Below are 19,343 nucleotides of genomic sequence, written 5' to 3'. Positions count from 1 at the left end.
AACCAATCTCACCACTCTTTTCTTTTCGCCACAAAACGCACTTGCACTCGTATCTTACAATAACTTCGATTAGCTATGCCACCACGAAGGAAAAATACCTCAGGATCCAGTGGCAAACTCAAGCAGAAGACTCTCGAGGGATTTGTCGCACATAACGATGCTGCAGAGCCTTCAACCCCTATTCCCCAAGGCGCTGGTCAGAAGCGCAGACGCGTCGCCTCTTCCCAGCGCGCGTCTCAACGCGTAGGAGGCGGAGAAGATGAGGATGTCAGTAGTGATGAGGTGGTGGAGACTATTCACTTCGAGCCGCGACGTGTTGGCATCTCCGATGACGAAGACAACCAGGGGAGCTCCCCTCGAAGACCCAAACGAGCCAAGATCTCCGCTGCTGTTGGCTCACGCCGTACTTCACCCTCCGTGGACATAGAGATTCTTTCCGAGAGTGACAATAGTGCCAAACACAGGACTGCACCTGCTAGAAGAAAGGGTAAAGCAGCGGCACAGGCTCCAGTTCGCGATGAGGAGAGCGAGGAGGAGCAGCCTCGACGACGGCGTTTGCGCAAAGGTGTTCGACCACCAACACCAGAGGAGGAACTTATGGAGGAAGTCAACGAAGATGGTGCGCTCTAAATTATACGCTTCACCACTATCTCTCATTGCGCTCGATTTCTCTATTCAGCTATCGTCGACAGCCGGTTGCGCTCTCGTCAAAAGAAAACTGCGTTCCAGAAAAATCTGGACAGAATGAAACGTAGGCTTCTATTGTCTCGTGCATTTTTTTAAATCAAAAGTCATGGTCCATATTGTGTGTAGGCAAGAAACGCGGAATTGCTGCATCGTCCTCTTCATCGTCTGAGGGTAGTGAGGAAGGTAATGATGACGATAACGATGCGCCGTTTGCTGGCGCCAGACCTGATGCTAGCAGCGATGCGGAAGGTGATGAAGACAACGATGAACAAGACGGGTCGGACCACGAAGAAAGTTGGATAGTGGAGGACGAAGGCTCCGTTTCCGAAATGCTACCCACGGAGTTCAGCATGAACACCCATCAGGACCTCATTCATCATTTCAAGATTATATGTCAGCTCTTCGTGCATTCAGCTGTCCGCCCCGCAGAAGAGCGAGGGGCGTTCATGAAGCAGCAGATTGAGGGTAAGCGCATCCATTACTCACGGCGCGATATTGGAACTTATAGCTTTATCTTTCCCCCTTCACTTTCAAAAGAGAATGATTACTTCAAGATACCCTTGGTGATAGCTCGTCGTAAACTTTCTGGCCTTCGGGACGTTTCGGTGGCTTCGTCCGTGTGGCGACCAGCGTTTCGGAAATCGCTTCTCACTTATTCAGAGTTCAGCCTCACAAGGCTAGACTTTGCCGTTCCCCAATGTGATGCTTGTCATCTTGGTGGCAGACTGTCGACGTTTGCTGGAAGAGTACTCGGTGATCGATACGATCCATTCTCTTACGAGGTTCGTGATATCTCGGTCCTTTGCCAGTACATGGTATTCATTCTGTTGGCTTTGGATGTTCAGCCAATAGGTCAAACCTCGGATTCAGAAGACAGCGACGAGGAAAAAGATGATGTCCACGACAGCGCTTGGCGACGTCGATCTAAATCGAATATCAGGGCCGAATACAATCTGGGCCGTTTCTGTGCCGCTCGTACTCAAGTCTTCCACAATTTGTCCCATTGGGAGGTGCGAATGCACGCTTTTCGACCTCTGGAACCCACGTTGAACTGAACTGACTGTATTGTTCTATTTCAGTACGAACTGTTCCACTCGCTTCTGCGGGAAGTGGACGATCTGCGGAATAGGGCTGAGGGTGGAAAGCCACATTTCGTTCGCGTGGCTTTCTCGAAAGGCCTGCAGCCTCCTGATGATCTGACTGACGCAGATGGTATCATGGACTGGTTGGACGAGAGAGGAGTGATTGGTATGGAGTGGAACAAGATCAAACAACTGATGGAGAGGGCTAGGCAGCTTGAGGCGAAGGCGGGAAAGAAAGAGGACGAGATTGACCTGGATGTTTCTTGAGCATGTATCCTCTCTCAGAGCTTGTGTATGTACCGTTTTACTTAGTTCCACTGTGGCTGCTCGAGAAGAATTAGTGGGAATGGTGCTCATAATCAGGCGAGGGTGTTGCGGAAGAGTGACTCGCCACTGTGGCCCAGACATCCTGGACACCTTACGTAATGTCAGGTCACCACGCTTGGAAGCCATGGCCGCCACTATTATTGCTCCTCTGTCTTCCTTCTACCATTACAGCGAAAGTTTCAGCTTCAAGCTTCAGCTATCGCGTTGTTGCATTCCATTAAATGTCTTACTACCCTTCACAAACAGGACAACATCCACAGACCCCTGGAGCGTACCCATACGGCGCGTACCATTACCCCGCCACCCCAGGCGCGTACCCCTACCAGACCGGTAGCGCATATCCAACAACAGCTGTGACTGGCTATGGCACCACTGCGTGGCCGTACGCTTATAACCATCATTACTATCAGCAGCATGCTGCCGCTCAAGCGCACGCCGCTGCTCAACGGTCGGCTGCAGCAGCGTCAGCATCTACCGCGACTGCGCCCGCCAGTTCCCAAAATCAACAACAAACTCAGCAAGCGGTTGTGCCTACTGTTGCCCCACCGACAAGGACAACGTTTAGTGCATATACACCCACGACATATCAGCGCGAAAGCGTAACTGCCGCGGCATATGGAGGAGCTACTGGTCGCGGAAGCAAGAAGCAGGGGTCGACGTTCAAGGGCCTGTTCAACAAAGAGCGTACGTTCTCTCATCGTTACATTTTCCCCGCTTCATTGAGTTTCTGAACTTTTATGGGTATCGCGTAGTGAGGAACCTGATGTTTGGGTTTGGAGACGACCGCAATCCAGCAAATGATACCGTGAACGTGATGGAAGAGATCTTAGTGGAATATATTGCGGACGTTGTGAGTGCACTCCACTATCTACTCCCTGCTCAAACCTTGAGCACCATTTCAATGTCTCCGCCGTCTACCCTTACTCTGCCTAGTGTCAAAGCGCCCTCGCTCCCACACGCAAGACACGGCTATCTATCGAAGACCTACGGAGAGCTTTGTCCCGACCAGCTGATGCGAAGAAGTTGGCTCGAATGGAGGAACTGCTCTTCATGCAGGAGGATATCAAGCGTGCGAGGGCTCAGTTTGACGACTCGGATATCCAGCAGTCCAGCGCGCTCCAACAGGGGCGATAGTGTATATAGGTCTGCTGATTTCGATGACCTGTTTGTATTGTATGCTTACCGTAGTACTGGTCCTACCGTTCTGTGCATTTTGGGAGTGCCTCCGAAAGAGTGGCTGCCGCAGAGATACCATTACCATGTGTATAATTCTCCAGGACGCTTCTGTTGTATCGCTGTCAGGAACCGAGACTTGAAAGACTGCGTGGTTGTCTTGAATTCCACCTAAACCTTGTGCACAAACAGCCAGTGGACAAGCTGAAGAATCACTCCTCCATCCCATCATCATCTCCGGCTTCTTCACCTTCAGCTGATTCCTTCGGAGCCGGTGATTCGCCATCGTTTCTGCGACCTTGCAGACCTTGGATGTGGTGCAGTTCATCAGAAAAGAGTCCGAGAATAATGACGCAGATAGAAGAACATCTTCCTACCTCCACTCTCTGCCAATGGACGGGCATATTGCTTGAGCCACTCCTCAGATTCCCACACTATGCGAATGAACGGAAAAGAGTCAATTGTTGAGGAGGAAGTAAGCTAAACCTTAAGATGACGGTAGAGCTCGCACCTGCGCGGTTACCAGACATCTGGGATGGCCCCTTCATGGGTCTTGCGAGATTTACCTTGAGAACTCTTCCTCGTAGCTCGTTGAGATCCATATTATCTATAGCATCCTGGGCGTCGCCCGAGGACGAGAACGTCACAAACGCAAAGCCACGATGCTTTGAAGCTGTAGCAAAAGAGGAATATAAGGTGTGAGCTTGGTCACTGACATGTAGGCTACGGAACACATTACTGCTTTGTTGTGAGTTGTTCGCATTAGCAGTGGGTAGTTGCACCTCAATTATATCACCTAGAGGAAAAAGCTATGGTCATTCGTCGAGGGCTTGAGAAAGGGAAGCCTCGAACCGGATCGTCACCCACCGAAAGTCTGAAATGCCTCGAGAATCACACTTTCGTCAACATCGTCACCAATACCTCCTATAAAGACGGTCTTTTTCGTCTTGGTTCCTTCCTCCATTGCAGCAGAGGTGTGGCGAGGGTGGACGCCCTTAGCAGTGGTCGGAAGCTCGGAAGAAGTGCAGTCTCCGAAGAAAGTTGAACAATTTCGGCAAAACGCGCTCCGTCGCCACGTTGTCCTGCTTTGCTAGTGGCACGCCCTTCGCGCTAACTTGTGGCTCAGTGTGAACCACCATGTCTTTCGGGGAAAGTATCGCTCTGTCGAATCACCGTCTATCTCGGAAAATGCTGCGCAAACCGGCAATGATCTCGCAATACGGATGGCCCTAGTCGTGGAAACATTAGACCTCGTTTTGTCCATTTAGAGTCGGATGAGGAGCCGCAAGTGCCTCGATCCCGACTGCCCTGGGAGTTTCTTGTCTCGTATGTAGCTGCCTCATGATATCCCGCTCTTTATCCTGTCCATCTCACACCTCTCTAGGTCATCGTGTCATACGTTGTGCGATCGTCGGACGCGGAATGCAGTCGAAACTGGGCTACCCGGTCTTTGATGACAGTCTTCCCCAGCTTTGATAGCCTTTCTCGTACAATCCAGCGGTCGTCGTCTTGCCTCTTTCGGGTCTACTTGCAACGCTTCGGCGCTGCCAGCCCTGTTGAAGCATTCGCTTCCCTCTGACGGGCCCCGTGGGCCCAGCCTGCGTTTGTATGGTATCTCGTTTGTGCTATATGTATCACCCGTGCGTCGCGCGTTCGTCTAAACACAATTTCTCTCTCCACTCTGGCGGACCCGCTGCCCTATGGCCTACTGGGACGCCTACAACTCTGATGACTCCGGCTCGGATAGTGCCTCAGAATCTTCGTCGAATAGCTCATTTGAGGATGAGGACGAAGTCAATGCTCGCTGCTGTCCTAACTGGGACCTTCATCGCGGTCCTCTCCTCCGTCACGGCTTTCATCTAGACACCGTTAAGGATGTCAAGCAGTTCTACGAGCGTTATTGGAGCTCTAGTGGAATGAAGACACAACCCGTGGCAGAGTATTCACGAGCTTGCTCGTCTGATGACGAGGATGCGTTGTGCAAAGACCCTGGCCTGGTAAGTACTCCGAGTTCACCGTTCTTCTGTAACACACCCATGAGCTGCGCCACTTTAGCCCGACAACCTCTTTCGCGGACATCGAGTGTCGGACGGGACGAGGATCGTAGTGAAAGCTGTCCATATTCGAAGTCGAGAGCTCGCTGTAACACGGCTGTTGTCCACTCCCCCTTTGCGCGACGATCCTATGAACCACTGCATACGTGAGTGTATCTTGCGCGTCTTGTTGTCATAACCTGACTGATGGTGCGGACTTTAGCCGTGCTTGACTTGGTCGAAGTTCCGGAGTGTCATATCGCTTTCATAGTGATGGAGGAATGGTCATCGCAGCTGATTCCGGATACACCTTGCTGTTTGCGGCTTTTCCTTGGCGCGTTGCGTTCATGTATTGAGGTATGTGTGGCACTATCATAGGACAAGCAAAGCATAGGCTAACAATGTCTAACAGCACACTGCTTTCATGCACATGCACGACATCTGCCACCTCGACATTTCTTTGAGAAACCTGGTGACCGATTATAAGGTAGGATAGTCAAACTATACGTTGACTTGTATTGATATTTCTCCTCCCTTTTCCCGATAATCTTCATCCTATTGTGTTGGCGACGATTTAAGTGCCACTATGCCTCTATCGACTTCGAGCTTTCGAGATGTTATGACGGAATTCGACATCCGAGGATTCGTAGTGCTCGAGGGACAGAAGTTCCACCAGAGCTGGAACGTGGGGAGTGGAGTGATCCATTCAAGGTGGACATTTACGCACTGGGTGTTCTCATACTCAAAGCATGTGATGTATGTACCAGCATCTCATTCTTTCAGATCACTGTGACTGACAAGCTTCTGCCTCAGTTGACTGGATACCTCGTTCAGGAGCTGATTCTCTTGACGGCACCTATGCTATATGAAGATTATACCCAACGACCAACGGCAGCTGCTGTTCTGAAGAGGTTTGACGGTCTTGTTGCAGCCATGGACGATGCTAGGCTCGAAGAATGTTCATCACTTGTCTAAGTTACTCTCACCTAGTTCTCGATTACCACTGCTACTTCACCTGTATCTTATATCGAAACCATGTGGATATCCATATCATCGTCATAGTCCATGTTCCATAGTCGCATAAATTATCTTCGGTATACAATACATATCATACAGTCATGCTCCACCATCCCCTGTTGGGTTTGATCCTGCCTCCAATTTCTGCCTCTTTCGCGCACGATACCGCTCGAGGGCGCTCTGAATAGCAGCCTCGTCGTTTCGCCTAGCGACAACTCGTGCGTTAGCCTCTCGTTCCTCCCGCTGTTGGTCTGTCTCTAGTCTCCGCTGTTCCTCCATCTGGGCAAGTATCTCCTTTCTTCTCCTCTCGTTGATCTCTTTCCGACTAGCAGCCGTACCTGCAGCTCGATGGACATCGGCCGATTCAGCTGTGCCATCCTTCTTGGTGGTAGAGCCAGAAGTTGCACGGACGCCCAATCGCCTAGTATTTGGAGCAGCTAAGTTGAGACCGGCGGACAAGAGGTCGCGCTTGTCGACGATCTCGTTGTTCTCGTTTAGCTCGACATCCTTGCCCTCCTCACGAGCCATTCGTGCAAGCTCGGCATCGGATATTGGGGCTAGCTCGGGGGGTTTGGTGATGGTAAGGTTGGCAACGGGTCCTTGTGGCCCTTTTACTATCTTCTGCGTCGACTGTTGTGTTGCGGCCACTGTCTCTTCGTGTTTCGACTCCGACTCCTCAAGCATCTTGCGATAGAAGTGGGCAAGGCCAGTGGAAGCACCACCCTTTTTCTTCTGTGCTTCTGCCAAACGTACGTCGACTGTTAGCTATCGTCAAGCGGATTTTGGCATAGGACATACCATCGCGTTGACGTTCCTCCTCCTCGGCCTTCCTGACTTCCTCCATTTGGTCCTTATACGCTTGTGTGACGAAGGCATCCTTGTCTTTGAATTCGTCACCTTCCAGCTCACGTTCTCGCTGAATCATCTTCTCCTCAGCCCGTAGGTGGTCGAGGCGCCTCGTCGCAGCAGAAGTGAGGAGGCCATTGATGTATTTAGGCTATTATACGTCTATCGTCGGCGAACAAATATAAATATTGAGAGTCTCGAGACTACACACCTTGCGCTCCTTTGACTCTACTTCCTTCGCTTCCTTTTGCCGCAGTCTACTCTCCTGTATATTCTCCCATACCTCGTCATACTGATACACTGTCTCATCAACCTTCTTCTCCGCTTCCATCCTCTTCCTCGCGGTCTTCGACATCTCCACGTTCTGCGCGATCAGTCGCTGGTTAGTCGACCCTCTAGCACTGCTCGAGGAAGCGGTGGGAGCAGCATCTTCTGTGGTTTCGTCGTCTAAAGAAGCAAATGCAGCTGGTCGTTTGAGAGGAGGGGCAGTGCCGACAGGCTTTGCCTTGTTCTTGCCGTTCGCAAGGGAGAAGGAGAGTTTCATGGACATGGTTGAGTGCAAGTCGCGTTCGGTGCCACGCAGTACGTAAGCAAATGTCTTGAATTGTGTGTGGCGGTGGCTGAGCCAATTCCCGTCTTCCACCTGTTCTTCATCCACCACTTAAATATGGCACAGCAGTTCGATAGACGACGCGTCAATGGGCCAGAAGATAGTGCCGCACCCGTTTTTCTAGAAGATGAGGATGTCTCTGGCTCACCATATGCGACTTGGAAAGCGGGAGACCCTCGAGTAGGACGCCAACCACTAGACATCCGACCCATATGTGAATGTTTTTCTATGTCCTCCATTGCTTCGTCTCATGACACTCTCACACCTGGCTAGATAGTTCTGAAGGCGGGATTAATCAGTCAAGCTAATGGGTCTGCTTATATTGAGGCTGAGAGAACCAAAATCGCTTGTGCTGTGTGCGTGTATTCCGTAGTCTCTCTGGTTTTTGTCTAGCTCATATTTTCTCGCTATGTTAGCTATGGACCTCGACAGTCAAAGAACACCTCATATAGCGAGAACGGTCGACTGAATGTTGAAGTCAAGTTCTCCCCCTTCTCCTGTGCAACTCGCAGAGCGCCATTACGCGTGAGTTTACCTATTCTACTCTCTTGCTATTATGGCTCATATTGTCGTGAAGGATGCGGAAGATCGGTCTGTTGCAGTGCTCATTCAACAGGCACTGACCCCTTCCGTCCGATTAGAGCTGCTTCCTAAGTCCGTCATTGACATATTTGTGACGGTCATTGAAAACGATGGCACGGAAGGTTGTGTGGCGGCGGCCTCACTTGCTGCTTCCACTGCTCTGGCAGACGCAGGGATTGAGATGTTGGGACTGGTCACGTCTTGTTCATCGGTACGCCCGAGCAATTTCTCCCTTCGCCACTCATATTTATTATTTTCTTTCTTGCAGTCGTTGGTCGGCAAAGATGTTTGGCTTGATCCAACAGAGCAAGAAACGACATTGGCGGAGGGTAACCTGGTGTTTGCATGCATTCCAGCGCTGGGTCTTGTCACTAGTGTTTGGGAAACTGGGCGGATGTTGCCATCTCAGGCTGCACAGGTACGTGTCTCTAATTCCTAGTTCGCGTCGTTATTACCCGACTGACCTGCTTCTCAGTGCATGGAACGGTGTCAGGAGCGTTGCACTGACATACACCAGATCGCTGTACAAAGTCTTCTAGAAAATGCAGACACCAAATGAATGTGTGTCTTGTTTGATATGCCAATGCTCTCTCCGCGTTCTGTGATAGCAAGTTCCTCGACCTGTTAGTATTGTGGCCCGTCGCCGACAAGCATCCACAGTCCTCCCCTATTCGCTATGGTACACTGCATTCAACTCTCACGATATCACGCCGACCCTATCTGCTACTGTAGCCCTTTGACTTGTACCTGCAGTCTAGTGTATTTCTTCGACATGTCAAAATAAGTTTCGCAGAAGATGAACACATAATGGAACTCAGGCACTCTTACTAATAAGAGTAGCACGGTCCTCCACCATTTTTTTTTCTCGATATTGTGGATGTGTGTGGGTGCACGGTTTGTGCACGCCAAGCCTTCGCCACATTGCCCGTTTGGGAGTCGGAACATGACGCGCCCGACGCGACCGTGACCATCGCCCAGATTCACCTCCACGAGTCCGCTTGCCTACATTTCGCTCCCCTAACTCCATTTACTTGCTGCCGCCTGTTCTGAAGTCAGGCTCGCCGACTCAACCTGGCTATTGGAACGATTGGCGCACTCATTATCTTTCACTCTTTGTATACCCATGGGACCTCCAACCAACCCGCCTTCTTATATACCTCTCACCTCTACACGTGAAGATCACTCCAGCACATTACCTTCGCCACCATTATCACGATCCTCCAATGACTCTGAAGAAGAATTGCGCGCGTTAGAGATGTCGGAGGGCCTTGCCGAGAGTGGCCAGCGAGGGCGAGGACGGTCTTACTCCATGTCTGGTTTCGCATTCGAAGACGGTCTCTTACCACTTACTGCAAGTGAGGCAGAACCGGAGGAGGTGAGGACCCTGAGCGGCGAGAAGAAGGATATCAGTCTCTTGAACGGTGAGCTCTCGTGCTGCTGAAGGTGGTGTGATGACAATTGACTTGACCAGCCATTGCCCTCTGTGTGGGCCTACAGGTGACTGTCATTCCTCGTGCTGTCTCCTGCTTCTGACGTTAAACAGGAATACGAGTAGATTGGATCCGGTATCTTGTGAGCTCCTACGGCCTTGATTTCTGCTCTCGGACTCAATCCTGGCAGCTCTTCTCCAGGAGTGGTGGTGGCGAACACACACAGCGTCGGCGCTAGTCTGATTGTCTGGTTGTTGTCTGGATTACTTGGCTGGACAGGGGCCAGTAGCTTTGCAGAGTTAGGCTCTGCCATTCCCCTCAATGGTGGTGCTCAGGCATATCTTGCTTACGCCTATGGTCCACTGGTCTCATATTTATTCGCGTGGACAGCAATCGCGGCCCTAAAACCAGGTATGTCCTCTGCACCAACTGTTTTACTCTTCGACAATCTGTTTGAACCAGTTGGAGCAGGTTCCAACGCCGTGATTAGTCTGATATTCGCCGAGTATCTGAATAGACTGTTTTGGCATGCGACGAAGAGCGATGTGGCACCGGATGCCATTCCTCAATGGGCCATACAAATGTGCGTACCGCTTGTCATCAAACTGGAGACTTCAGGAGTAACAATACCGTCAAAATATTACAGAACCGCCATCGTTTCTGTCATCGTAGTGACTCTTGTCTGTGTTGCCACACGTAGTTTGGGCACTCGGACGGCTGTAGTATTTACGACTGTAAAGGTTCGTGGCCGCCATTCCCAAAGCCGCGGATTCCGATTATTGACCGTTTTGGCTGTTCAGATCATCGCACTAGTACGAAATTCATCGAATTATATTGCTCATATAGTCTAAGAAAAACCGTAGATATCTGTCACTGTGCTTGGCCTCATTCAATTAATCCGCGGAAAAGCCTCAACTTCTCTCACCACCAATATGTTTGAAGGGTCGAGTACGAACCCGTCCTCGTACGCCTTGGCATTGTACTCAGGCTTGTGGTCATTCGATGGGTGGGATCAAGGTGCGTGGAGCTCTATCATCAGTGTAGTTCGAGGATTCATTCTGAAAACCTACATGACAGCCAATTACGTCGGAGGAGAGATGAAGAATCCGGAGAAGAATATCCCTAGAACTATACACTCCAGCATGTTAATCGTCACGGTTAGCCTCCTTGCTATAAGTACACACTCTAGTCAACTCACGATAGCATGGGCAGGTTTTATTTCTTTTGGCAAATGTATCATATTTCGTGGTCCTGGATAAAGTCAGTCCTCTGCTTCCCCGCCTCCCTCCAGCGCTGACAGAGCGGAACAGGATACCGTAGGACTCAGTAATACCGTTGCTCTCGACTTTGGGAGAGCACTTTTCGGACCTCTTGGTGGATCGCTTTTTGCTCTCATGGTTTCGTTTTCAGCAGCGGGAGCCTTGAATAGTGAGAGTCTTTCATCCGAACTCGTGGGAATTTTCTGACAGCCATCCAGGTTCATTTTTTACTTCGGGTAGAATCATCTGCGCTGCCGGTCGAGAAGGATATCTTCCTGCAGTCTTTGGCAAGCTTCACAAAACACGGGGGACACCTCTGAACGCCATGCTTCTCCATGCTGCTATCACGATCCTGTTCATCCTGCTCGGTGGCGGGTTTAGATCTCTGATCAACTTCGCCGTCGTAGCATCTTGGGCATTCTACTTTCTCACTGTAAGTCTCAGTTTTTTTTGGCTTCTTCTCCCTCGCCTGTTCTAATCATACCGGATATTCTTCTAAGGTATTGGGTTTGGTGATCCTGCGCATCAAGGAACCAGGGCTGGAAAGGTAGGGTCTGCTTCAAACCGATATGGGTCCCTGCGAGATATTTGTGCTCATCACCGATTTAGACCCTACAGGTGCTTCATTACAACGCCTCTGATATTCTGTGCCGTGAGTCTCTCTAGACCCTCAACGGACTTCATGCCTATATGCTCAAGTCTATTTTCTACAGGTTGCTCTCTTCTTGCTATGCATGCCGATTATCGCAGCACCTTTAGAGGCTATGGCCGTTCTCGGTGGGTTTCTTCTTCCTCTCTGACTGGAGTTTAAACAAACCGGCTGAACCTGCACTCCATCATAGGTTTCGTCTTGGTTGGTGTACCCATATACTACATCACTCAACGGGCAGGGAGTATAACACTTCCCCGACAGCTTTGTAAGTCCTCATCGGCCATCTTTTCCGCCTTACCGATGGGCCTGCAATAGCTCACTGCTCGCCATTCTGGTGTCTTATTATTGGTCAGCATTCTTGTCCTCCTGGATCGATCGCGTTCGAGGCCGACCAAGAACTGCACCGGGATTCGGATGGGAAGCGGTGGCTACTGAGCATCCGGACGGTCAGTAGTTATGTAGAGGATGCGTGGGCCGATGCGGTGTCTCGTTGTAGGATGGCAGCTCCTGAGTTCATTCAGAACTGAGCTATCTGATTCGTCCGTGCAATGTACAGGGGTTACCTACCCACTGTCACCATAACCACCTGGAAAAGTTCAATATTGTTGACGATCTGTAGCGCCTATATATGGTGTTCTCGGGGAGATGGTCGTGCGAATCAAGTTGTCATGACATGCAAGACGAAAGAAGTAACCGAATCTTATCAAAAACAGCTGCAGCCTGCTGCAGCTCACTAGACTGGTGACCAAGTTTGCTACGCGTGGGGGAGAGTGACGGCTGGCAGCAGCTCACCCAAATGCGAACCAAATATTGCGCCATGCCAGGTCAAGGTTCAAGAACGAAAAGAAATACATCAACCACGGACACGACACAAGCGATGCAAGAGAGCATTGTCTCAGTCATCCAGTCAGCGGCAGTACTGATTTGATTGGTTCGAGGACCGAGACACCTGCTTTCAGTCATCCAACAAGATCTAATCTGGATGACGCGATCGACTGTAAGCACACCTATATAAACCAAACGCGCCGGAATCAGTTGCCAGCTAACAACTGTCCTCCCCGCGCAACCTCATCTCTCTACAAGCCTTCTCTCCTCGGTGTGTACCTCACGAAAGAGTTGGCTACCTCTAGTACTGTATCTGAATAATATTGTGACGAATCACAGGTTCTTTGTGTTTTAATATTCGTAATGGTGAGGCTAGCCCTACAAAATCTTCTGCTGTGAATAGCATCGCTGACCCATTCGTCGCTGCCAGTCTGAGCACCAGTACAAGTTTGATGTGCAGGTATGCGCGATCACGACATCCACAACGAGAACATTGAGCTGAGCGTGAGTGGCACTTAATGATTAGATGACCTGTGGCGGCTGCTCTGGCGCTGTCGAGCGGGTCTTGAAGAAGACTGAGGGTGCGTGCTGACAGTCTCTCTTACCATGGTTTGATCTCGCTTACCGTTGTTCTTTATGGCTGTGCTTGATGGTATGCAGGTATCTCCTCGTACGACGTGAGCCTCGAGAAGCAGGAGGTTCTCGTCACTGGCACTATCCCCTACGACGACCTGCTCGAGAAGATCAAGAAGACGGGCAAGACGGTACGTGGCTTTCTGCTTGAGCTCCGGAGTATATCTGTGGCTCGGTGCTTAGATGGGATTATCTTCGGGTGTGTGATGTCTATAGGTCCGCTCTGGGGAGACGCTGTCCTAGACACTTGCTAGTCGAGCGTATAGCTAAAGTTATGGCGTTCATGGGCATTGCTTCTATGTCCATGACTTTGTACGATGTCGGAGAGTTTATGATCATGTAGGATGGAATGGATTTGGTGTGACCCACGATATATAACCTTACTATGAATATCAAGCTGAGTAGAAGCTGCAGCGTTCGCACATCAGTACTACGCCTGCACGTGTTGTCTCTCTCTCGGTCGGCCAACGATGCAGAAATGGCAGATATATAAGCAGGCCATGTTCAAGCTTTCAGGCACATGTTCATCCACCGGACGGGTACCCACCTCCGGTCTCTTCGCATGCGGAGCATACGTGGGCCATGGTCCTATCATGAATTTGTCTCTCGCTAGCTATCTACTGCTCATATATTACCTGCCTTGCGGTTCTCAAGCTCAATAGATTTCTTCTTGCTCGCTCATTCTACTCTGTCGTCGAAACAACCTCCGTCTACTTTCGAGCTTAAATGGACTTCGGAATCTACGAGGGTGCTGTCAAGTCTCAGGTTGGGGGCGCTAGCTTCAGCGAGGAGACATTTGAGACTATCAGTGCGGAGATTGATGCTTGGGACGACGACTTGAGGCAGTTGAACTTGGACATCCACGGTGCGATTCGACGCTGTTCATACTGAAGTGGTCTCATAGATTCATGTCCACCTTCAGACCACCCGGAATTGATGTTCGAGGAGTAGTATGTATTCATCATATGTATTTTTTTTTATACCTCCGTGGCTGGAAGCTGAATGTCCTTGCGAACTTGCAGCTATGCGCACGACACATTAACCTCTTTCATGGCCTCTGACTCCAATGAGTGGGTCGTAAAGCAGCGTCAATTCGGTCTCGAGACCGCATGGTCAGCTACATTCACACACGGAACCGGTGGTCGTACTCTTGGGGTCAATTCAGAGATGGACGCGCTACCTGCTGTGAGCGAACGCCATGATATTTTAAAGCTTCACAACTAAACTTGCTGATAACGACGAACTGGAAAAGATTGGACATGCATGCGGCCATAACCTCATTGCGACTGCAGGTGTCGCTGTTGCTCTGGCCGTGAAGGCGGCTATGATTAAACATGACATTCCAGGGAAGGTCGTGCTGCTCGGCACACCAGGTGAGCGCCCTCAGAACCGCCAGCGCGACACGAGCTCATGGAACCTTCTTTCTACTCTAGCCGAAGAAGGTGGTGCGGGGAAGGTCTTCATGCTTAATGCAGGAGCATACGACACCATGGATGCCTGTATAATGTGTGTATAACCCACATAGAGTCCGACGTTCGTGCTCAGTCCTTTCAGGTGCCACCCGAGCCCCGGACGCAAGAACGAAACAGGAATTCGCTCTTCTCTAGCCAACCAACATTTCAAGGTCACATACACTGGTCATACGTACGCACGTCTATGGCTAAAGCTCCGTTATTCTCGGCTTACCTCTTTTCAAGCGCACACGCTGCGGCAGCGCCTTGGGAAGGCAAGAATGCTATGGATGCGGCCATCTTGGCTTATACCAATGTTTCCCTCCTGCGCCAGCAGATCCACCCTTCACATCGTGTGCATGGGGTCTTTGAGGGGGAAAATCTTGCTGTCAATAGTATGCACTCGTTGATTTCGAGCTTCTTGGCTAGGCCACTGATTTTTTTTGTAGTCATCCCAGACAAGGTCAACATGCAGTATGTCTCGGGCTCATGTACAGAAGTCACGGGCTGATCATGTTATTTGAACCAGCTGGCTAATCCGTGCGCCTACCTCCGCAGGAGTCCAGGATACTGCATCGCGGGTGAAAGCTTGTTTCGAGTCAGTCGTAAAGCCATAAATTCGACAATTTATCCCACTGCTCACAATGCTGTTGGCAGAGCAGCGGCCTTAGCAACTGGATGCAAAGCTGATATTGCAGAGACCGGTTTTCCTATGAACGAAATGCGGCAGAATCGAGTTCTAGGTGTGTTCCTCGTCACAGTTTTTTTTTATCAACTGATGCAATGTGATGGCGCTCATGAGGACGATGGTACTTACCTGCATTCTCAGGGGCCGAATTCGCTAGGACCTGGAGAGCGAAATTCGGGAACTGCGTTGAAGCATATGACGAGACCATGTTTGCATCGACAGACTTTGTGCGTGTCAGACCAGTATCTGTTACCCTCATCATATTCTGACGAGTATTCTCAACACCTGAAGGGCAACGTAACACATGGTATGTTTTGCCTTGGTCATAATTCCCATTAGACTCATGAAGAGTAACATCGCGTCCTTATCAGCACTCCCCGCCCTTCATCCCGGCTATTGTTCGTCCCTTCTCCCTGTTATCATATACGCTAGCATTGACAAGCTGCTCTGTAACGGAAGCCATCCCCTCCGTCCCGAACGGCGGCAATCACACAGCGCTGTTCGCATACGCCGCAAGTACTCCCGAGGCGCACAAAGCTACTCTCGAGGTGGCGAAGGCACTGGCTAACACAGGGCTCAGGCTCCTTTCTGACGATTTTTTCTTCACAGAGGTGCGTGGGTATTTCCGATGTGCTTTTTACTGAATCTTACGAGTATGGACCAGGTGAAAGCTGCGTATGAGGCAGACAAGAAGATGGCGGGCTTCTCTGATATCTGGTCATGAAGCTGTGAGGTATCGTCAGAAGGATGTTCTCTGTAGAAGATCGTTGTTTTGCGGTTGATTGAACGCGTCGCTTTCTAATGTCACACTAACGGCGGATATTCTTGTTTAAATCTGAGGCAATGGTATATGACAGATTTTAAGCACAATAAACTCCATCCGGATGTTTGCATCGCAGTTCTCAAACTTTCACACGAATTACTCGAAACCGTCCGCACCACATCCCCCCATCCTGCAACATCCCACCTGGAACCCTCGCCTTCATCACCCCGTGCAGATTTGCCACCACCACTGCACTCTAGGTCATACCCCCTGCAGCTGGCAGACTTCCGCTCTGGGTATCATATGTGATACTGTTCGCGGACGCGCCGACTTGTCTGCTGTACGTGTTTCCGGCGTCGTCAGAGTAGGAGAACGTGTTGTTGCTAGCTCCTTGACCGTCGTTGTTATTGCCGCCTGTATATCAATGGATGGGGAGCGTTAGTAGGCGACTCACCATTGGTGAAAATTCACGGGCACATACTTGCGATCTGGTGCTCTTGGATATTACTGCCCCGGATGAACGGGCTCGGTAAGAGAGAACGCTCGTACGAGTGGTCGAAGGCGGCGCCGGCTACACACAGTTTTCACATGAGCCATGCCGTTGAAACTAAAGCAAATCCAAACAAGCATCCTTACTATTGAATGTAATATTCGCCGAAAGGGGGTACGAGAAGTCATCCTTGAGAACTTGCACGCCGTTGTGCGTCGACGAGATGGACCCATTGCTCATTTGTGTCAAGATCTGCGAAACCCGCCGCACTTATCAACCATGGCACTTCACGATGTGAAAAGAGACGAGAGAGAATCCATACCAGGATCGACGCATCATTAACATGATTCTGCACATTTTCAAACTGCAACCTCTGCTCAAACACAACCTCCACCTTGCCCCCACTCCCAGTCCAAATCTCACTCTCGATCCTCACGTTCCTCGTAGCCCCCACCGTAACCGTCAAATCTTTGCTTTCACTTACATTTCCCCCGCTCGTCGTCTGTGCATAATCCTCCACCTCGTACTTCGTGATGTTCCCCGTCGTAGGCGTGTCTGTGGGGTCGAGCTCGATTTGAAGCAGGCCAGAGACGTACCAGTTCGAGTTGATGGCGTGGTTGGACTCGGCGGAGACGACGTCGAGGGTTATGTTGTGTGGGGAACCATCGGTGAGGATGGGAATGAAGGGCGTTAAGTCGAGGAAGTAGGTCGGGAGGTCGAGAGCGCCATAGGAGGTTATGGGTCTGACCACCGTAGAAGGTCAGGTTAATCACCGTGCGAGTAAATGTAGAAGAGAGATCCGAGGCGGACGTACTTCCAGGCAGGACGGGCGAGTCCGCCCGTGAAGATCACAGCGTAAGGGAAAGCTACACCGGCGACCATACCATCGACGAGGAGACGGACTTCACGGAAAGAGCCATTGCCATAGAATCCCTTGTCCGATGGAAGATCCGAAAGGTATTCGGTGACAACACCGTTGTACTGCATACGGCCACCAACATCAGTACTATCATTCGACAGATCGCAGGTTTCGCGAAGGGAGGTTTACAAACCCAGAACTCTTCGGCGGCGTTCCCGGAAGCATAGAGCTCAGCATACGCTGCCACGGCATTCGTGGGTACAGTCACAGGCAACTATAGATGGGTTTTCACGAACTTAGTCATATTTTTCGTGGCGTTTCAGGCGAGAATTGTGCTTACCGAGAATGCAGGTGGAACAGACGCGTCGTTCACCGTATTGTTCGACAAAGTGGAGATTGGGATGATGAGGTCGGAGTGGGCTGCAGCAGGGTTCGCCAACGAGGATTGGTAGAAAGTGGCCAACAATGTAGCTGCAAGAATGAAGAGTGATTTTTTTTCAGTGCATGACCACAAGCTCGAGAGTGAGGCGTGCGGTGTATGGCCAGTTCGAGGAAGGAATGATTGTGGATGCCATAACGCTGTATATGGAAGAAGGATGATTATAATTGAAGCGACGAAGACTCACTCGCATATTGTCCCGAGCCCGAATTTCCCAATTCATTATCGAGCTCGAAAATGAACGTCCCGTCCGTCGCAAACAACGGAAGATAACGCGTCACGTCTTTCACATACCTATCGAGGACAGCAAACTCAACATGAGATGGGCAGATGAAAGGTATGCAGCCAAGACACATAGAAAAAGGAATACATACGTCCAAATAATTCCATCTCCCGGCACAGGCTCCGGAGTCGATGTGCGCCATACTATCAAGTACCACAACATCATGGTAAGTAATACAACACCTCTATGGAGAAGGCTGGGAACTGTACGTACTCTCCACGTTCTGGAAAGTCAGTACCCCTAGCCTATCATACTGCGAGCCGTTGGACGTGGCGGTCAGATTGAGCGTTATACCCGCCCAAGTACCGATCTCGCCACAGTCGGTCGGAGGAGTGAAAGAGACGATAGCGGGGCTATTTGCCAAGGAGAACACGTAGTAGGATGGTAAGTGAACCTACGAGCTTGCGCTAGTATAAGAGCAGAAAACGCACCTTCCGTATGAATTTCCGAATGTGTGTCTGCACCGACCATGACCATCCAAGCGAGTGTAGCGTTTCAAGTTAACGAAGTGCCTCCACAAGCCCATACTCCACAATGGACAACACTCACTCTAAGATCTCGACCTCACAAGTCTTTGCATCCTGAGGTACAGGAGGCGGCTGCGCGACCTGGAAATCGACCAATCGAGCCGCACTCACAAGCCCCACCAACGACGTCGCGAACAAGAGCCCTTTAGCAAGCCCGAGGGGAACGCACGTCCAGAAAGCATGGTCAAACACCCAGAGTTACTCAGTGTCGAGGTTGGCTGTAGTGCATCACTACATTGTTCGTCCTTATATGGTGATCCAGCGAGGGAAACCAGCGGACTGACGGAAGGCTTCTGCCATGGAAGTCAGGTTTAGAAGCTCATCATGACTGGACGAACTAGTCTTATGAATCGAGGTCGAGAGAAAACACGGAAGAAAAATGTGGTCTAGGTTGACGTTGAAGAGGATGAAACCCACCACAGTGGGTGGAGACTTTCGGCTGCCCAGTGAAAATTGTACCTATCGAAGCGTACTTACCCGCTATTACATTCTGTGGCCCACAGGGAAGCTGGTCAAGACTGATAAAGTTTTAATTTTACAGATATTGTCATCTTCGGCTTCCAGGTATCCTGTAGGTCCTATAGGTGCAGAGAAGTAGTTTAGGCAGTACTCGCGAAGAAATTGTGAGAAAGGAGCGAAGCGTCGTGAGAGATGGTGTTTCTGTGGCACTCTTACCTGACGCTGGGA

General features: G+C 50.5%; 10 protein-coding genes across 10 annotated transcripts; 7 read left to right on the top strand and 3 right to left on the bottom strand.

Moving 5' to 3' along the window:
* Positions 1-25: 25 nt before the first annotated feature.
* On the top strand, positions 26-2,036 carry STEHIDRAFT_92734 (uncharacterized protein; the record flags this gene model as incomplete). The annotated part of the gene is made up of 6 exons (XM_007301029.1): positions 26-619; positions 680-751; positions 814-1,152; positions 1,225-1,469; positions 1,533-1,697; positions 1,767-2,036. Exons 1-6 carry the CDS (start codon positions 76-78, stop codon positions 2,034-2,036), a joined length of 1,635 nt encoding a protein of 544 aa, XP_007301091.1. The 5' UTR covers positions 26-75.
* Positions 2,037-2,317: 281 nt separating this feature from the next.
* On the top strand, positions 2,318-3,340 carry STEHIDRAFT_92733 (TFIID-domain-containing protein; the record flags this gene model as incomplete). The annotated part of the gene is made up of 3 exons (XM_007301028.1): positions 2,318-2,780; positions 2,849-2,946; positions 3,030-3,340. 3 exons carry the CDS (start codon positions 2,318-2,320, stop codon positions 3,228-3,230), a joined length of 762 nt encoding a protein of 253 aa, XP_007301090.1. The 3' UTR covers positions 3,231-3,340.
* Positions 3,341-3,354: 14 nt separating this feature from the next.
* Positions 3,355-4,271, bottom strand: STEHIDRAFT_145210 (RNA-binding domain-containing protein). Its single transcript, XM_007301027.1, has 5 exons — positions 4,137-4,271; positions 4,009-4,065; positions 3,781-3,942; positions 3,647-3,703; positions 3,355-3,576 (listed from the first exon to the last, which is right to left on the bottom strand). The coding sequence occupies exons 1-5, from the start codon at positions 4,231-4,233 to the stop codon at positions 3,482-3,484; spliced, it is 468 nt and encodes a 155-aa protein (XP_007301089.1). The 5' UTR covers positions 4,234-4,271; the 3' UTR covers positions 3,355-3,481.
* A 212-nt stretch (positions 4,272-4,483) lies between these two features.
* STEHIDRAFT_92728 (uncharacterized protein) lies at positions 4,484-6,297 on the top strand. The gene is made up of 7 exons (XM_007301026.1): positions 4,484-4,595; positions 4,654-5,266; positions 5,325-5,469; positions 5,526-5,659; positions 5,715-5,789; positions 5,882-6,058; positions 6,116-6,297. Exons 2-7 carry the CDS (start codon positions 4,970-4,972, stop codon positions 6,275-6,277), a joined length of 990 nt encoding a protein of 329 aa, XP_007301088.1. The 5' UTR covers positions 4,484-4,595; positions 4,654-4,969; the 3' UTR covers positions 6,278-6,297.
* A 121-nt stretch (positions 6,298-6,418) lies between these two features.
* On the bottom strand, positions 6,419-7,718 carry STEHIDRAFT_166306 (uncharacterized protein; the record flags this gene model as incomplete). Its single annotated transcript, XM_007301025.1, has 3 exons — positions 6,419-7,059; positions 7,118-7,316; positions 7,377-7,718. 3 exons carry the CDS (start codon positions 7,713-7,715, stop codon positions 6,419-6,421), a joined length of 1,179 nt encoding a protein of 392 aa, XP_007301087.1.
* Positions 7,719-7,832: 114 nt separating this feature from the next.
* On the top strand, positions 7,833-9,059 carry STEHIDRAFT_145207 (ribosomal protein S5 domain 2-like protein; the record flags this gene model as incomplete). The annotated part of the gene is made up of 6 exons (XM_007301024.1): positions 7,833-7,989; positions 8,053-8,131; positions 8,192-8,300; positions 8,353-8,568; positions 8,626-8,775; positions 8,833-9,059. The coding sequence occupies 6 exons, from the start codon at positions 7,833-7,835 to the stop codon at positions 8,914-8,916; spliced, it is 795 nt and encodes a 264-aa protein (XP_007301086.1). The 3' UTR covers positions 8,917-9,059.
* Positions 9,060-9,371: 312 nt separating this feature from the next.
* Positions 9,372-12,281, top strand: STEHIDRAFT_92720 (L-methionine transporter). The gene is made up of 17 exons (XM_007301023.1): positions 9,372-9,778; positions 9,829-9,854; positions 9,913-9,929; positions 9,978-10,198; positions 10,259-10,370; positions 10,434-10,527; positions 10,588-10,599; positions 10,651-10,804; positions 10,865-10,944; positions 11,000-11,047; positions 11,098-11,215; positions 11,265-11,479; positions 11,547-11,593; positions 11,656-11,698; positions 11,760-11,823; positions 11,889-11,963; positions 12,052-12,281. Exons 1-17 carry the CDS (start codon positions 9,481-9,483, stop codon positions 12,150-12,152), a joined length of 1,725 nt encoding a protein of 574 aa, XP_007301085.1. The 5' UTR covers positions 9,372-9,480; the 3' UTR covers positions 12,153-12,281.
* A 669-nt stretch (positions 12,282-12,950) lies between these two features.
* On the top strand, positions 12,951-13,290 carry STEHIDRAFT_25647 (copper chaperone taha; the record flags this gene model as incomplete). Its single annotated transcript, XM_007300286.1, has 3 exons — positions 12,951-12,983; positions 13,050-13,104; positions 13,184-13,290. Coding segments are annotated over 3 exons (195 nt in total), but the record flags the coding sequence as incomplete, so codon positions are not given.
* Positions 13,291-13,836: 546 nt separating this feature from the next.
* On the top strand, positions 13,837-16,157 carry STEHIDRAFT_74506 (uncharacterized protein). Its single transcript, XM_007300529.1, has 15 exons — positions 13,837-14,021; positions 14,079-14,106; positions 14,179-14,341; positions 14,409-14,529; positions 14,590-14,662; positions 14,711-14,800; positions 14,854-15,002; positions 15,057-15,081; positions 15,137-15,205; positions 15,265-15,350; positions 15,437-15,522; positions 15,587-15,602; positions 15,667-15,693; positions 15,755-15,906; positions 15,960-16,157. The coding sequence occupies exons 1-15, from the start codon at positions 13,883-13,885 to the stop codon at positions 16,017-16,019; spliced, it is 1,284 nt and encodes a 427-aa protein (XP_007300591.1). The 5' UTR covers positions 13,837-13,882; the 3' UTR covers positions 16,020-16,157.
* A 157-nt stretch (positions 16,158-16,314) lies between these two features.
* Positions 16,315-16,476, bottom strand: STEHIDRAFT_52329 (uncharacterized protein; the record flags this gene model as incomplete). Its single annotated transcript, XM_007300471.1, has 1 exon — positions 16,315-16,476. A coding segment is annotated over one exon (162 nt), but the record flags the coding sequence as incomplete, so codon positions are not given.
* Between the last annotated feature and the right edge of the window lie 2,867 nt (positions 16,477-19,343).

Source organism: Stereum hirsutum (genome assembly GCF_000264905.1).
Source record: "Stereum hirsutum FP-91666 SS1 unplaced genomic scaffold STEHIscaffold_3, whole genome shotgun sequence".
Classification (NCBI taxonomy): Eukaryota; Fungi; Basidiomycota; class Agaricomycetes; order Russulales; family Stereaceae; genus Stereum; species Stereum hirsutum.
The sequence above is the reverse complement of the archived record's forward strand: the minus strand, read 5'-3'. Positions and strand labels throughout refer to the sequence as shown.

Coding starts and splice junctions, on each gene's coding strand:
- STEHIDRAFT_145210 (XM_007301027.1), bottom strand. CDS start 4,233: ATGGAGGAAGGAACCAAGACGAAAAAGACCGTCTTTATAGGAGGTATT. Junction 3,943..4,008: donor GAACAACTCACAACAAAGCA/GTAATGTGTTCC, acceptor CTTTTGCTACAG/CTTCAAAGCATCGTGGCTTT. Junction 3,577..3,646: donor TCCATTGGCAGAGAGTGGAG/GTAGGAAGATGT, acceptor ACCACATCCAAG/GTCTGCAAGGTCGCAGAAAC.
- STEHIDRAFT_92728 (XM_007301026.1), top strand. CDS start 4,970: ATGGCCTACTGGGACGCCTACAACTCTGATGACTCCGGCTCGGATAGT. Junction 5,267..5,324: donor TGTGCAAAGACCCTGGCCTG/GTAAGTACTCCG, acceptor GCGCCACTTTAG/CCCGACAACCTCTTTCGCGG. Junction 5,470..5,525: donor TCCTATGAACCACTGCATAC/GTGAGTGTATCT, acceptor TGCGGACTTTAG/CCGTGCTTGACTTGGTCGAA.
- STEHIDRAFT_92720 (XM_007301023.1), top strand. CDS start 9,481: ATGGGACCTCCAACCAACCCGCCTTCTTATATACCTCTCACCTCTACA. Junction 10,371..10,433: donor CCTCAATGGGCCATACAAAT/GTGCGTACCGCT, acceptor AAAATATTACAG/AACCGCCATCGTTTCTGTCA. Junction 11,594..11,655: donor AAGGAACCAGGGCTGGAAAG/GTAGGGTCTGCT, acceptor TCACCGATTTAG/ACCCTACAGGTGCTTCATTA.
- STEHIDRAFT_74506 (XM_007300529.1), top strand. CDS start 13,883: ATGGACTTCGGAATCTACGAGGGTGCTGTCAAGTCTCAGGTTGGGGGC. Junction 14,342..14,408: donor AGATGGACGCGCTACCTGCT/GTGAGCGAACGC, acceptor GAACTGGAAAAG/ATTGGACATGCATGCGGCCA. Junction 15,206..15,264: donor CGGGTGAAAGCTTGTTTCGA/GTCAGTCGTAAA, acceptor TGCTGTTGGCAG/AGCAGCGGCCTTAGCAACTG.